Here is a 13,256-nt window from a genome sequence, read left to right on the forward strand (position 1 = left end):
TCGAGGTTTTCTAGAGGAATTAAATCGAAATACAACAGCATAGTAGGTATTGTTGGCATGTAAAGCTGATTGTGCTGCAATTTATGGTAAAAGTAGAAAATCCATTGGGTGATCTTGGGTGTTGAATTTGCACGTACATGCATTGCGTTTTGATTTTATTTATGTACAGAGTGTTCCACGAGGATACATCAAGAGGGCATAATAATTGGACCCTGGTCTGCGTTGATTTGTTAACCCACAAGTAACTAGTTTTGAGCAATCGGCCGTTTTACATTTTCTTTGCATACTTTGTAATATTATTCATTAAAGTAGTCGTTTAAATATAAGAATAGTGGTTTGCAGAACGGGATCCAATCGTGAGAGCAATTTTAAATAAACTTGAATGGAGTTGTTTTCTTATATTTAATTACAAATATCATGCAGTGTGACATAGTAACGATGCTTAAATTAACTACACGCACATCCAGCTTTGATCAACGATAATTGAAAACGTTAATTCCATGATGATGTTAAAAACTTATTTCAGATGTATAAAAGTTTAATGAGTTTTAACTAGTCACTTTACACGACTACTAAGCAAACGAAGATTTCATTCAGTTATGCTTTTTGCAAACAACTCAAATGTTATAACCATGTTTTAGAAATCTCACGTTTTTACAAATGCATTTAGAAGTACCAATAAAATAGAAATCCGAAATTACCAACGACTCTCAACACCTACGTAATATAGAATGCATTCGTTATAAAAACAACTTATTGAAACACGCCAGAGATTTTCATTAGGTACTATTATACTGCATACATAATAAATCCATAGATTTGTTTATTAATTACTGAATACCGAAAAATGTGTAAATTAAATATAAAGTACTGAGTTTGAAAAGGATTATTTACCTGTAGAGAATGTTGAAGTGGTCCATCATATCCGTTCTAGCAGTTTATAATAATAAAAGTAAAATAATAGAATGAATGTACGTCATGTTATTCAAAAATTTGCAATGATATATGTCAGGCAACTATTTATATATGTTTAGCGCGAGCTATTGTACTATCACTAATAAAGTATAGATTATGTACTAAATAAATAAAAAGAAGCTTGTAACTGAAACGCTCGATCTGTCGTAATCTCATTTGATAGTCATGTACAACAAAAAGAATGAAAAATGATGCTTTTATCACTGACCAAAGATGAATATTGCCAGAAGACATTTAACATTTAAGCGGCTACAATATCGTGGGATACTGACCATAGCGAAATTTGACGTAGCGTCTGCCTCGGCAGGATCAGAGGATAGATCGATCGATGATGATGGTTCCGTTTCAGACGGTGGAAACTTTTTTTCTATATTATCGCTGTGCATGTCGCTTCGCGATGCATAATTTACTAGAGCGAATTCGAGAAGAGCGCCGAACACGAACGTCAAGCATACGCCTGTCCAAATATCAATAGCCTTTGTATAAGAGACTGGTGGCAGTGAGGCGTTTATTCCCGACGTTTGCGTAGCCATCGTCAATAGAGTTGTCACACCTATTTTCAAAGATAATTCGTATAAAGTTATTATGCTAAAACGTGTACAGAATGCACTAGAACCGATAGTACTGCTGGAAACCTCGCTCAGAAATGTACATTGTACACTAAATTCGCATGAAATGTGTCTGACTTAGGAGTTATTCTACTACTAGCGAATCAGATCAGACACAGCGCAATCAGTAGAATAAGCTCTGAGTTAAACACATGTCACGTATACTTTAGACGTTCTCTCAATAATTAATTGTTATAACAATTATTTTAGCATGAGGAATCACCCATTAAGAGTACGAACATATCAACTAAAGTAAGATAAAGATAAACAAGATAAGAGGAACGCTTTTACTCACAATTGAAAGTAGGTAGAGCCAATAGACAGACCAAGAGTTCCTCTTACATTGCATTATTCTATAATTTCTATTCATTTTCTCAGTTAGAATTACAATTTTCCTGTTTGCACTACTAGTTCTGGAGCATTCTCTACACGAGGATAATTCATTGTCCGATATAATCTCAACAAGTTCAAATTTAGTTATACGTGAATGTATTTTTCAAGGCATAAAATCCTCATTGGTTTTCTTTAAAATCATTCTAACGTACCTAATGACACACGAGCTGGCACAGCACTCTGATCAAGCCAGAAGGATACCCAAGACACAATGACAAGCATGCAGCACGGAATGTAAATTTGAATAAGGTAGTAACTGAATTCTCGCTTGAACAGCAAATCTACTTTCAAACAGCTGTATTCTCCTGCAAATTGATTAGATCTCTTATTATCATCAATTATTTGGGAAACATTCACGTACATAGTCACAGGATGTACTGACCAGTATTAGTTTTGCTATTGCAATAATCAGTAAGAAACTTCTCCAATGTGAACCGAGGTAGGTGTAAATTTTTCACAACTTGAACAGGATCTCCTTCTTTCCAAAGAAAAACCAAGTCATCGGTTGTCCAACCATCTGAAAACATTCAGTCATAAAATTATCCAACTTTCACTTCACATCATTCGCGAATACGACACGTAAGTGTCATACTTACAACTTGCCATACGTAATGAGCAAGTTTGACGATCTAAGGGGTACAACTTCAAATTCATTGGACACGATAATGTCAGGGATATCCTAGAATGTGTAATAAAATTGTATTTATATTTCCATGAATATAAGAAAATTACCAATTCTTAATGAACTTAAGTAGAAGTTCTAAAGAATTTAAGTAGTTTTCATTACTTCCAAATTGGTATTTCTCATAGCAAATATGCATAATTTACCGTATACTGTATAGAACGGAACCTTTGGGGAAAATACGAATGTACACATTGGGCATAATAATATTGTGAAAATGTCCTTCTTTCTCATTTGCAAAGAACAGATCTGGCATCCAAACACGACTTGCATCCGTTAATGTTAAATATTTTAGACGACCTGTAACGCAAAATAAGAAACAGTTGCGAATTTTGTTAAAAATTGATGTAAGTCAGGTGGAAGAGCTAATGCAAGATTTATTTACCTTCAAAATCGTCAAATTTTAATCGTTCATCCAGCCATTGTTCCCGGAATGTTAACTGTACAGAGTATTCCTGTAGGCGAAAAAAAAAGGAAATTTAGTCAAGGATATTTATAGGATGTTAAATAGCAGATACTTTATGCTTAGGATGATTATTCAGAATTTCTATGAAAGTGAATGGATATCATGGAACTTTGGAAATTGATTTGGTATAAAGAGGTATTTGCAAGAATATCAGATTAGCTATTTAAAAGTAGAGTTATTTAGAAAAATTGTTACATTATAGAGTTGTAAGCTACATTTTATTATATTGAATTTATAAAATATTCTAATTATTTTTTTATGGAATAGTTTACGAAATTCTAATCGTTCCTTTTAAAACAAATAATAATACGTTTCTATAAATAATCGTATAAAAACTTTTAAAAAGTATTCTTCTGTCGACTTTGAAATTCCTGTAAAAACCTCTTTAATTATGAAATTAATCTATGCAAATTATTGAGGGTAGAACTTAATATTATGGAAGATCAAATTATAGAGAATAGAGATGATAGAAAAAATCAAATCTAGGGTATCTATAATTCTGCCTTTTGATACTGAATACAATACAATTTTTAAAAGAATCAATACATAGGTGTGTTACATATTAATTTTGCAATTGGAAAGGAAAAAGAAATCTTTGGTAAAGTTTTTTTACAAATTGTGTGGAAATGTGCATTATTATGAAAATTATTTTGCCAATAATTCTGATTATTGTAAATACCTTACTGACCCATTTAACGTTATAATACATAGCGCTTTTATTATTTTATTTTTTCCTCGTGTATCTAACAGGTGTGAATGTAAAGTGCTACAGACAAAATTAAGTGTTTTTCATCATTGGTATTCTATATTAAAAAAATGAAAAAGTTCATAAATGTATGTGTCGAATAATGAATTTGTTTTCAACATTTTGCGAACATTCAAGTACTTCTAATGGACACAGTTTACCAATACGAGTATTTTCTATATATGCTGTAAATTCTTTCATCATAATGAGTATGACAAACATACATTTAAACGATATAAATTGTCTATATTTCATAGTTCTTTAACTTATACTTATTCTCACAATCAGTATGCTATAGATAAAAAGAGAAAAGAAGCTCAGTCGAGTAGGAGTAACAAAGCTGTGCTATAAAACGTCAACAGAGTCAGTAAAGAATATCATATTAGTATCGCAAAATCGCTGAACAATTTTTAATTACATTAAAAATGAAACATTTTCAAATGAATTATTTTTCCAAATAAACTAATAGAGTAAAAAGTGAAGTATGAATGATCTTGAGGTACTAAGATTTGAATTTTCGTGCAGGACTGACAAGAACAAAAAATGAATGACAAAACAACCAAAAGTATGAGCAGGAGACAGAAAACTGAGAGAAAGTTTCCTAGAAATAAAATATTGCATAATTGGATGTTGCTGTAATGATGGTCTCGAGTATCCTACCTATTTGATTTTGACAGGTCCTAACATGATAGCTTTCTGAGTGTGATGATGAGATATCTCGTTCAACCCTTTAACGCTCTTCATGTTCTCGATAAACTTCAATCAATGTATATCCAATTATTTAATTAAATTAAACTTCACTTCTCGGTATTATTATCCCAATTAATTATCTCTGTAGAACCGTTACTGTAGTCAATATTTTTCTTCCAACGTTCTATGTAAAAAAGTGGGAGACCAACGTTAAGCAGAGTTCTCATTCTTTCTTTTCACCAGAAAATTAGGAGTTCACCAAGATCAGGTGAAAAAAGGATTATCCGCGAGACGTTTTCGAGGCTATTTCGAGGTAAAGAGCACTTTCTAGGCGAAAGGTCGCGGTTAATTTTTTTGACCAGAGAGCGTTAAAGAATCAAGGTCGAGGTGGATATCTTGCTGGAATGAAAAGTCTTGTTGCAAAGAACGGTCTGGGAATGTAAAGATCTTCGGTATATACATACATGTAAAAATCTGTATACACTGCAAGAAGCAATATAAGAGTCATGCAAAAAGCAACATCGAAGCTCTATCTACAGTCAGAATTATTGGAACTATTGTTGAAACTAATTGCAAGATATATATATATGTATATGTACATAGCAATAGATACGACTATTAATATATATGCGCATATATATAATGCATATACACATACATATATGTAGGTATATGTAGCATGCATCTTGGCTCACGGTTTCATTTTTCCAACTGGAATTGTCCACATCGACGCCGTCCTGTTTATGTTCTATTTGAGGGAGGCTTAAAGACAAGTGCTTCCATATTATTCGTGTTTTTTTTTTTTTACTTTCTTAAGATATCGATTGTCATCTTTTACAGTTCGTCCTTAATTTCTTGGCAGAGCGCAGGCTTCGACGCATTTAACTCGGAAAGTCAAAACCTAGCTGATTCTTTAATGTCAACCTTTCTAGGTTTAGCTTTTTTATTCGTTTTTCGTTTCTATTCGTGTACAGGTTTACTTTGATCATGTTTACGGTTATAGTAGCAGACTAATTTATCGTTTTGTCGACCAGTTTCTGGCTGCAAGGACTTAGGATTTGTCCGCTAGAGTTTCTGAAAATTGAGCAATACGTCGCAAAGAAGCCTTCGTGAAACCTCCTAATGAGTTTATAATTTTGTTCTTTATTGTCTGTATTATCGTTATCTTTCAGTCGATTCGATAATGTAAGTTATAAAAATACGCACACAAGGTACAATATGCGTATAAATTCATAGTAAATTTGCGTGGTAAAAGTGTGTTCGATTATACAGGGTGTTCCATAAGATACAGTACAAAGGAAAAATTTCTGGGTGTAAAGTGACTATGACAAAAATAAACGATAGCGAAGAACGTGGAGGTTCGTCGCTATTTATGGAACTGCTTAAGTTCTTCCTATTTGGGAAGCGAATATAGCAAATAAGGCAAGTTTCTACTTCGCTTTAAGTCGATTATCGGTAATTGAGAAATAAGAAATACATTCATTATCTTCTTCAGCTTTTCATAATAAAAGAGTTCCCATTATTACGACTTTTTCTCCTTTTATTTCCTGACCATATTTACTATTCTCGGTTGGAACGTACCAGTATAGATGTAAACGTAAACAAGTGACGATACAAGGTCCTCAACATAGAGCTTATAGAAGATGCTTAATTATTCAATACCTTCGATCGATTGGACGCAGTGAAAGTGGTGTCTTGCGATTTTCAATCAGTTCATTCACGTTCACTTTCGTGAATACATTACGCGCAAGTGGCACAAGTCAGCTAATAAGCACACGCCAACCTTTCAAGAACAGCCTTAACTCGAATACAAGTGTTCTTATTGAATCCACTCGAAGTCTCATATCTTACCGTCTTTTTTAGTCTTGAGGACTAATGATCTAATTTTATGGTCCATAACTATCGATATAGGGAATTTACACATCTCTCAGCCCTATTTTGTAACGCCCTTATAAGATTCAGTATTTTATATCGTCTCGATATGGAAAGATATTATGTCACTGCCCATCACGGACTGTCGCCCAATGCACGACAATCAAATCGCTTTTGCAAACATTATACATGTAGCGTGCCATCTTGAACATTCTAACCTTGTTATATTCTGATTTCGCTATCACAGGCTGGAAGACAATTTTACAAGTAGCCGCTTAGAGATAAATTAGCGTGTGTATGCGTGATAGAGAACTAAAATGAAGAGTAGAACATAATGAAGGATGAAACGAAGATTGAGAAAATTAAAGGAACGAGATCGTCCCAGTGAAACGAGAGAACGGTACATACCGTGTGATCCTTTTAAACGTTGAGGAAAACCATACGAAACGTTCCTGCATGGAAAAAGTGATTGTTTTTCTATACATAAGTACAGTCAAGCCTCTAGCGACGAGCTAAGCGTATTTGCATGATTTTCCTTCGTGTACTCTATCACCATAGACGACTGTACACGCGTCACGTGATACATATGTACTGTCTTTCCGTTTCCATCGCTAACGAGTCGAAATAAAGCGCGAGACCTTACGAATATCGTGAACGTGAAATAAAAATCGTTGGAACGATTTGTCGTGTCGAAATCATATCTCGAAAATCGTTGCATCGTCTTATTCAATAGCGTCCTGATTCGAGGCAGTGATATATCAAGTGGTGTAAGTCAGCGTGTGATCAGACCCTACCATGACGATCGCATGTTGGCGATCTCAAGGGTGTCGTGCGAGCTTTGTAATTGCGTGAAATGTGTCAAACGCATTCGATCGTTAACACAAAAGGCAACAATGCTATCTCGTGGCGTGGATTTTGTGCGCAAGCTCGGAGAAGGGGATTTCCCATTGAAGTGAACGATACCAATGATAGCCGCCAATCCGTATTTCACTGGCTGAGTAAATAAGCTCGTTCGGATTCTTTCAACTATATTTCACAGTGAACTGTCAATGTCTATTACCACAATTCGTTGTTTGGATATAGAATTTTCTAATGAGCTGATTTGAATTGTTTCCTCTTTCGTGTAAAAGAGGAGTAGTATAGTATAATATCAACACGAGTTTGATAATTGACGCTAGCTAAGTATCAACAATTTTTCACTTCCACTTAAAGTTCATTAACGAAGAGTCCACTTTCGAAAACCCATCTCTGTTCCTTCACTGAATATTATTAAACAATGAAAATTAATGTTAAAGTACACCTAGAATCTGAAACGAATGAAACACGATTCGAGAGTAGGTACTTGACGAGCGTCTGCAAACGTGATTCTTTCATGGAAACCCGAACTTCTTCGAGTTTCATTCTCCGAACGAGCTTATCTCACGAACCGTTTGCTCCTCCGTTTCTTGTGAATTCTCACAACACGATCGCCATGATCATTCATGGAATAGAAGTTTGTCGTCTACCTACGCGTGAATTGGCTGACGGTACAATAGAATTCGGTTAAATTCACGACGACAGCGAGAAAGAGACAGACAGATAGAGAGACAAGTGAAAGACAGGTAGAGTAGATGAAATGGGCGCAGACACACACACATACAGAGAGAGAGAGAGGGAGGAAGAAAGAGAGAGAGAGACAGAGAGAAATGAATGACAGAAGGAATGGAAGAGGATGAGGAGATTGAAATGTACATACATATGTAACATGCAATTTCAGGTTTAAATACAGACATGTATACATGGTCCCTTGTATACAGGTTGTTTCAGGAAATCGGTCGTAACTTTGCCTATAGATTCTACGTGTTAGCACAAAACAAAATTACTGATTTTGAGTCATAATTAAGAGAGTTCGCAGTGTCTCGTAAAATGTCTCTTGGCGGAGAGATTTAAATGATTCTGAGAATTAAATTGACTTAATACTTGGGCGTTATTGAAATCAATAATTTGGAATAAATTCTACTTTGCATAATGTTCAAATTAAATGAATTCGAATTATTCGTAAATAATAATGGTAAATAATAAAATTCATTTGAATTTCATATTATTTCATATGGTGTTTTGGTAATAACAGATTGATCATATGTCTGAAAACATGATTGTACTTATTCCTTTTTTAGTACAATTGTCCATCTGCGTAGAGCAACAACAGCCATGAAAATACTTGAAAAGTAGAATACTTTTCTTTCTTTCATTAACTGTTTTAGCAATTATAATATTACGATGAAATTAGTATTTCATGATTCTCTAATCACTAATAATCATATTGGTTATTTCGCGCTTTTTGGCAAATTCATTCCTTCCAAGTGTTCCAAGTTTCCTTTCTCATGTCAATGTAGAGAACCTGTAGGCAAAGTTTTGGCCAACTTTTCCGAAACATCCTTGTACATACAGTAGCTCATGAAAATACTCGAACACTACTTAAACAGACACATTGTAAATTTTTGAATTACATTCAAAATAATTCAAAAATTGATTATCTTTCGATCTAGTATTCAAATACTTCCTTGAGCTACTGTATATTGGAGCAGCAACAGTAATACTCTCGTCTGAAACGTACACTGAATTGACGGCCGCCTGTGCACCGTCGGGGAGCTGTTACGCGAAAAATCACATGTTCCATCATGCTCTGGCGACACGACATCAGAGAGAAGCGAGGACGAAAGATCGAATCACGCTTGGAAAAAGAATAAAGGGTATAAAAAGACGATCGGTCGGCAGCGTACATATCTTGAACTCATGATGAAGCCGATTTTATCATTGCCACCTTTTAGACTCAACCACGTGTCTGCGCTGCTGTGCCCGAAAAGCGAACGACTTTTTTAAAGGATGTCCAAGAAACAATCCACAGTGCTTCCCCTTCGATTCAGTCATCGACAGATCACTATCAACGAAATTGACGATACTTAAAACTTCTAGGCAAACAATTAGGATAGGACATATTCATTTTTCCTTACATTTTAACACTCTATCTACAACTTTATTTTCACTGACGCTGGCTGTAAACTGGGTCGTTTAAATCCATGTAATCGTTCTTTATGTTTTTGTGGTTTAAAAATATTCTAAACAAATTTTTGAATATTGAATCCCACTACTCTAGACTTCTTTTAGGGGCATCAATTATCTTGGAGAAAGTTTGGAAATAAAAATGATCTGATAAGGAAACGACCCAAGTTAAAAACGAAGGATTACATCCAATTTTATGGTAAAAACACTCTTTCAGATCCTAATCTCCTCTTGCTAGGTCAGCTGTATTTACATATGTAGTATACAGTCCTGTATGCTCTTGATAAATCGGTGGTTCAGAGTTCAGTTAAATAGTAGCACCTCTGGCTAACGATCAGTGGTCAATATTGGAGTATACCGAGGACCATTTCCCCACTTGAAGCTTCAGAATTATTCGGCCATCCACACCTAATGTTTTACGACAACTCGTACGAAACGAAAATCAAAGGGATACACTTTGAATCCTTCCTTTGCAAGGGGTTACAGAGGTTATACAGTGCTATCAAGGTTTCCCACTAAAGGCGAAAATCATACTGATATTTCTCAGCGTAATTCCTGTTCGTTTTTACGAAATGGAAATGGTCTACACTTGGGCGTAAATAACTTTGTCTAAAGGGTACCACAAGATAAGAGAAATGTTAACCAATCTACTTTCCATAGAATACACATAGCTGCATTATGAAAGTGGTCTAAATAAAAAATCAAAAGGAGTTGAATCACTTAGTTTAGAATGTAAATTGATACAAAAGTAAATGAGTGATAAATCCAATGTTATTAGATTTTTTACTTATATCATTTTCATAATTACATAGTTTCTAGGTGTCCAAGTATATAAGTTCCAGATGTTCAAGAATTACAGCTTTACTAGAGCCTGAGGGTTTCAATCTTTTCTTGCCTCGTGACAACAACTCCACACATCAAACCTTCACTTTGAGGGTAGGTCGAGGTAATTTAGTTTCGATCGAAGCGATAGCAATTGCAAAAATGGATGCATACGCGAGGAACAGCGGGAATGTTCGATGTAACTGACGATAATGTTCCTTATCTCTCTGATAGAGCAGTCGTGGTGTATAGGAAAATGCGACGATCGCGTTATTCGAACAGAGATTGCATATTGCTCCGACAGAGTTGATTGATGTGCTTGTGTCGTTCTATTGCTTTTTGTGTCGCGCGAGCATTATGTAGGTACGTGTCCCTAAACTCTGACCTCTTTGCTAGGCAACCCTGTGCCTGTCACGATCGTTACTAGACCTGGCGGAAGACGATCGTTTGAAACGCTTAGAAAAGAAGAAAGAATGGCAAATGTGTCGTGATCAAGCTTGGACACTGTTTTAAATAAAATACTTGGAAAATGATTTTTGAAATAATATATCAGTTTACTTAATTAGATATTATTTTGATATAATTATGCATTAGTTTATGTGAATAAATAAGTAATTTTTTTTTTAATTATTTCATTATTTGGTTATTAAATGAAGAATCCTTGAAAGATGATCGTATTTGCTACGCACGAAATTTGAATTATTGTTACCGATGGGTGTGGTTTTTGAAAAGATCAATAACTCTGAATCGAAGTCTCAAATGCAATTTCATCATTCTTGATTTTCATGCTATTTCAGCATACAGAATCACCCCTTTAAATTTCTGACTCCCGTTGTCGAACACCCTCTATAGAAAGTAGGCCACACGAAGTTTGTCGGGAATTATTAGGAATGAAACCAAATTTTTTTGTAATATCTGAAAATCAACATGTCCTCGAATTTCTTCAACTATGTAAAATAAAACTGAAATGTTTGCAGTAAATCTTTTTTGCTTTCAAAACAGGGTTGCGTAAGTTTATGTGCCATACCATTAGAACAAGTACAAAACGAGACTCTGCCACAATTCTAAAAAGCAACAGAATAAACTTTTTATATTATACAAAAGATTCCATTCAGCCTTAAAATTCATGATCAGTTTTCATTTCTAATAATTCCCAATCCATCATTAGCAAAATTCAATGAGCAATATACATATCGGATCGTAGACATTGAATCGAACCACAAATACGGCAACATAATGCTCAAAGTACCTATTTTATGCAAATATGTGGGTAGTATAGGCGACGACAGGAATAATAAAAGAATTACTCGAGATATCAAGTGGATCCAAGCAAGAGGGCCACTCGACCTATAATAAAGGTAGAATATTATTAAAACGACTTCGTGTAGAACCCAAACTGAGAGATCTGAAACAATAGCCTCTCGTGGGGGAGGGAGAAATGTTATCTCATCAGGACGAGTATCCATTTGCGAAAACAGGGTTGAGGAAGTAAGACGATAGGGCGGGGCTGTGATGACTGAAGGGTGTGACACGAGAACGACGAATCGTATGCCTGATCGAAAGGGACACAGCGATTGAACGAGAAAGCATCCACGGGTCGAGTCTATCGCGGCACCGCTCGATTATCCGTCGCGCCTCATTTGTTCAGTCGATTAATTCTCTAGGCAAAAAAGATGTTCGAACAAGGCACAGACGTGGTTGCAACGCACAGTCAATCGAACGTTCGAAAGTCAAGTCAACATAACAAAGAGAACATACGCCGATCCACGTAGAGAATTAACAGTAACATGACAGTCAACGACATCGAGAAAAATCAACGAGGTGCGACTTGGATTAGCACACATCCACTGGTACGTCAGCGCGGCTTGCGAATCAATCTGTATATATCTATATACGTGCGCGAAACGGAGGATCTATGTCACTTCTTTCTCCTCCCTCTACCTTTCCCGCTCCCTCTCTCACTCTCTCTCTCTTTCTCTCTCTCTCTCTCTCTTTTCTTTTTCCTCCTCTACGCCTGTCCTCCCCCGTCACGCATATACATATACACACACGTAATACAAATACAAGTACAGACAAGTGCAAGTCTTACGGCATCATGTACACGTGACGTTAAATAGATATACACAACGTGTGGATAATACAGATTGTTATATAGGCCTTTGTTCATGATTACTTATTTTGTTTGCACTCACCATCTTATAATCATTTATTTTGCTGATAGAGCGGAGAAAGATGTTGACCATCACATTTGTCGGGCCATCTAATTCCGTCGACCGGAACAGAACAAAACAAATCGATTAATTAAATCAGTTACCGTGTACCGAGATTTGCATAGTTGCTTTTTTTTCTTTTATTGTACAAGAGTTCTTTTTCTTTACTTTTTTTTTTTTTTGCTTTTATTTTTAAAGTCACTGTTTGACCGGGAGTGTGGAGGAGCCATGAGTGAGAAAAGGGCGGTGGTGAGAGAGGGTGGGAACGGTGATCGGGAGGTATTTTTTTTCACGCTGAAGGAATGAGAAACCTTTATGAGAGAAGCGTCATCGAATGTTCCATGCTCGTTTCGTCGATTCTTCGACCGCGCTGTACACGTGTTCGTTCGTCCTGTTTATGTGCTTCTCTGAACGTCGTCACACGACCACACGATACGATAGGAAAGACAGATGACGATGAAGCGACATGAAGGTATCGAGAGCAATGTAAGTACGTGAACACGTAGCGAGGGATGGTCCTAGTGTGGTTGCTATCGATTCTTAACGAGCCTCTGTACAGTGATAGAACTCAAAATACTTGAAGTCAATGAACGTATAAGTAATAGGTTTATCACTGTTTGATACTTAACAGAACAATTTTTATCAAGTTTTTATCCTACATGATGCGAATGGGTTCGAATAATAGCTCTCTATTTTCCTACATTTAATTATATGGTACTTACAAGAAGTCTGTGAGTATATTTCAGTAATA

The 13,256-nt window shown here is 35.6% G+C and overlaps 1 protein-coding gene across 11 annotated transcripts in view; it reads right to left on the minus strand.

The window, feature by feature from the left end:
• The window catches only part of Gluclalpha (glycine receptor alpha 1), a 43,667-nt gene that overhangs the window by 5,207 nt on the left and 25,204 nt on the right, over positions 1 to 13,256 (minus strand). For 4 of the 11 annotated variants that reach the window (XM_076378493.1, XM_076378494.1, XM_076378499.1 and 1 more), the window contains exons 5-11: positions 3,044 to 3,113; positions 2,805 to 2,958; positions 2,573 to 2,655; positions 2,359 to 2,493; positions 2,129 to 2,281; positions 1,248 to 1,528; positions 895 to 930 (exon numbers count right to left, since the gene is read on the minus strand). In XM_076378493.1, coding sequence (XP_076234608.1) covers positions 895 to 930; positions 1,248 to 1,528; positions 2,129 to 2,281; positions 2,359 to 2,493; positions 2,573 to 2,655; positions 2,805 to 2,958; positions 3,044 to 3,113 — 912 coding nt within the window. Of the gene's footprint in view, positions 1 to 894; positions 931 to 1,247; positions 1,529 to 2,128; positions 2,282 to 2,358; positions 2,494 to 2,572; positions 2,656 to 2,804; positions 2,959 to 3,043; positions 3,114 to 5,217; positions 7,480 to 12,487; positions 12,556 to 13,256 lie in introns of those variants that run through there. The other 7 variants (XM_076378496.1, XM_076378501.1, XM_076378502.1 and 4 more) reach the window with 4 other exon arrangements.

Source organism: Calliopsis andreniformis, chromosome 5 (genome assembly GCF_051401765.1).
Source record: "Calliopsis andreniformis isolate RMS-2024a chromosome 5, iyCalAndr_principal, whole genome shotgun sequence".
NCBI lineage: Eukaryota > Metazoa > Arthropoda > Insecta > Hymenoptera > Andrenidae > Calliopsis > Calliopsis andreniformis.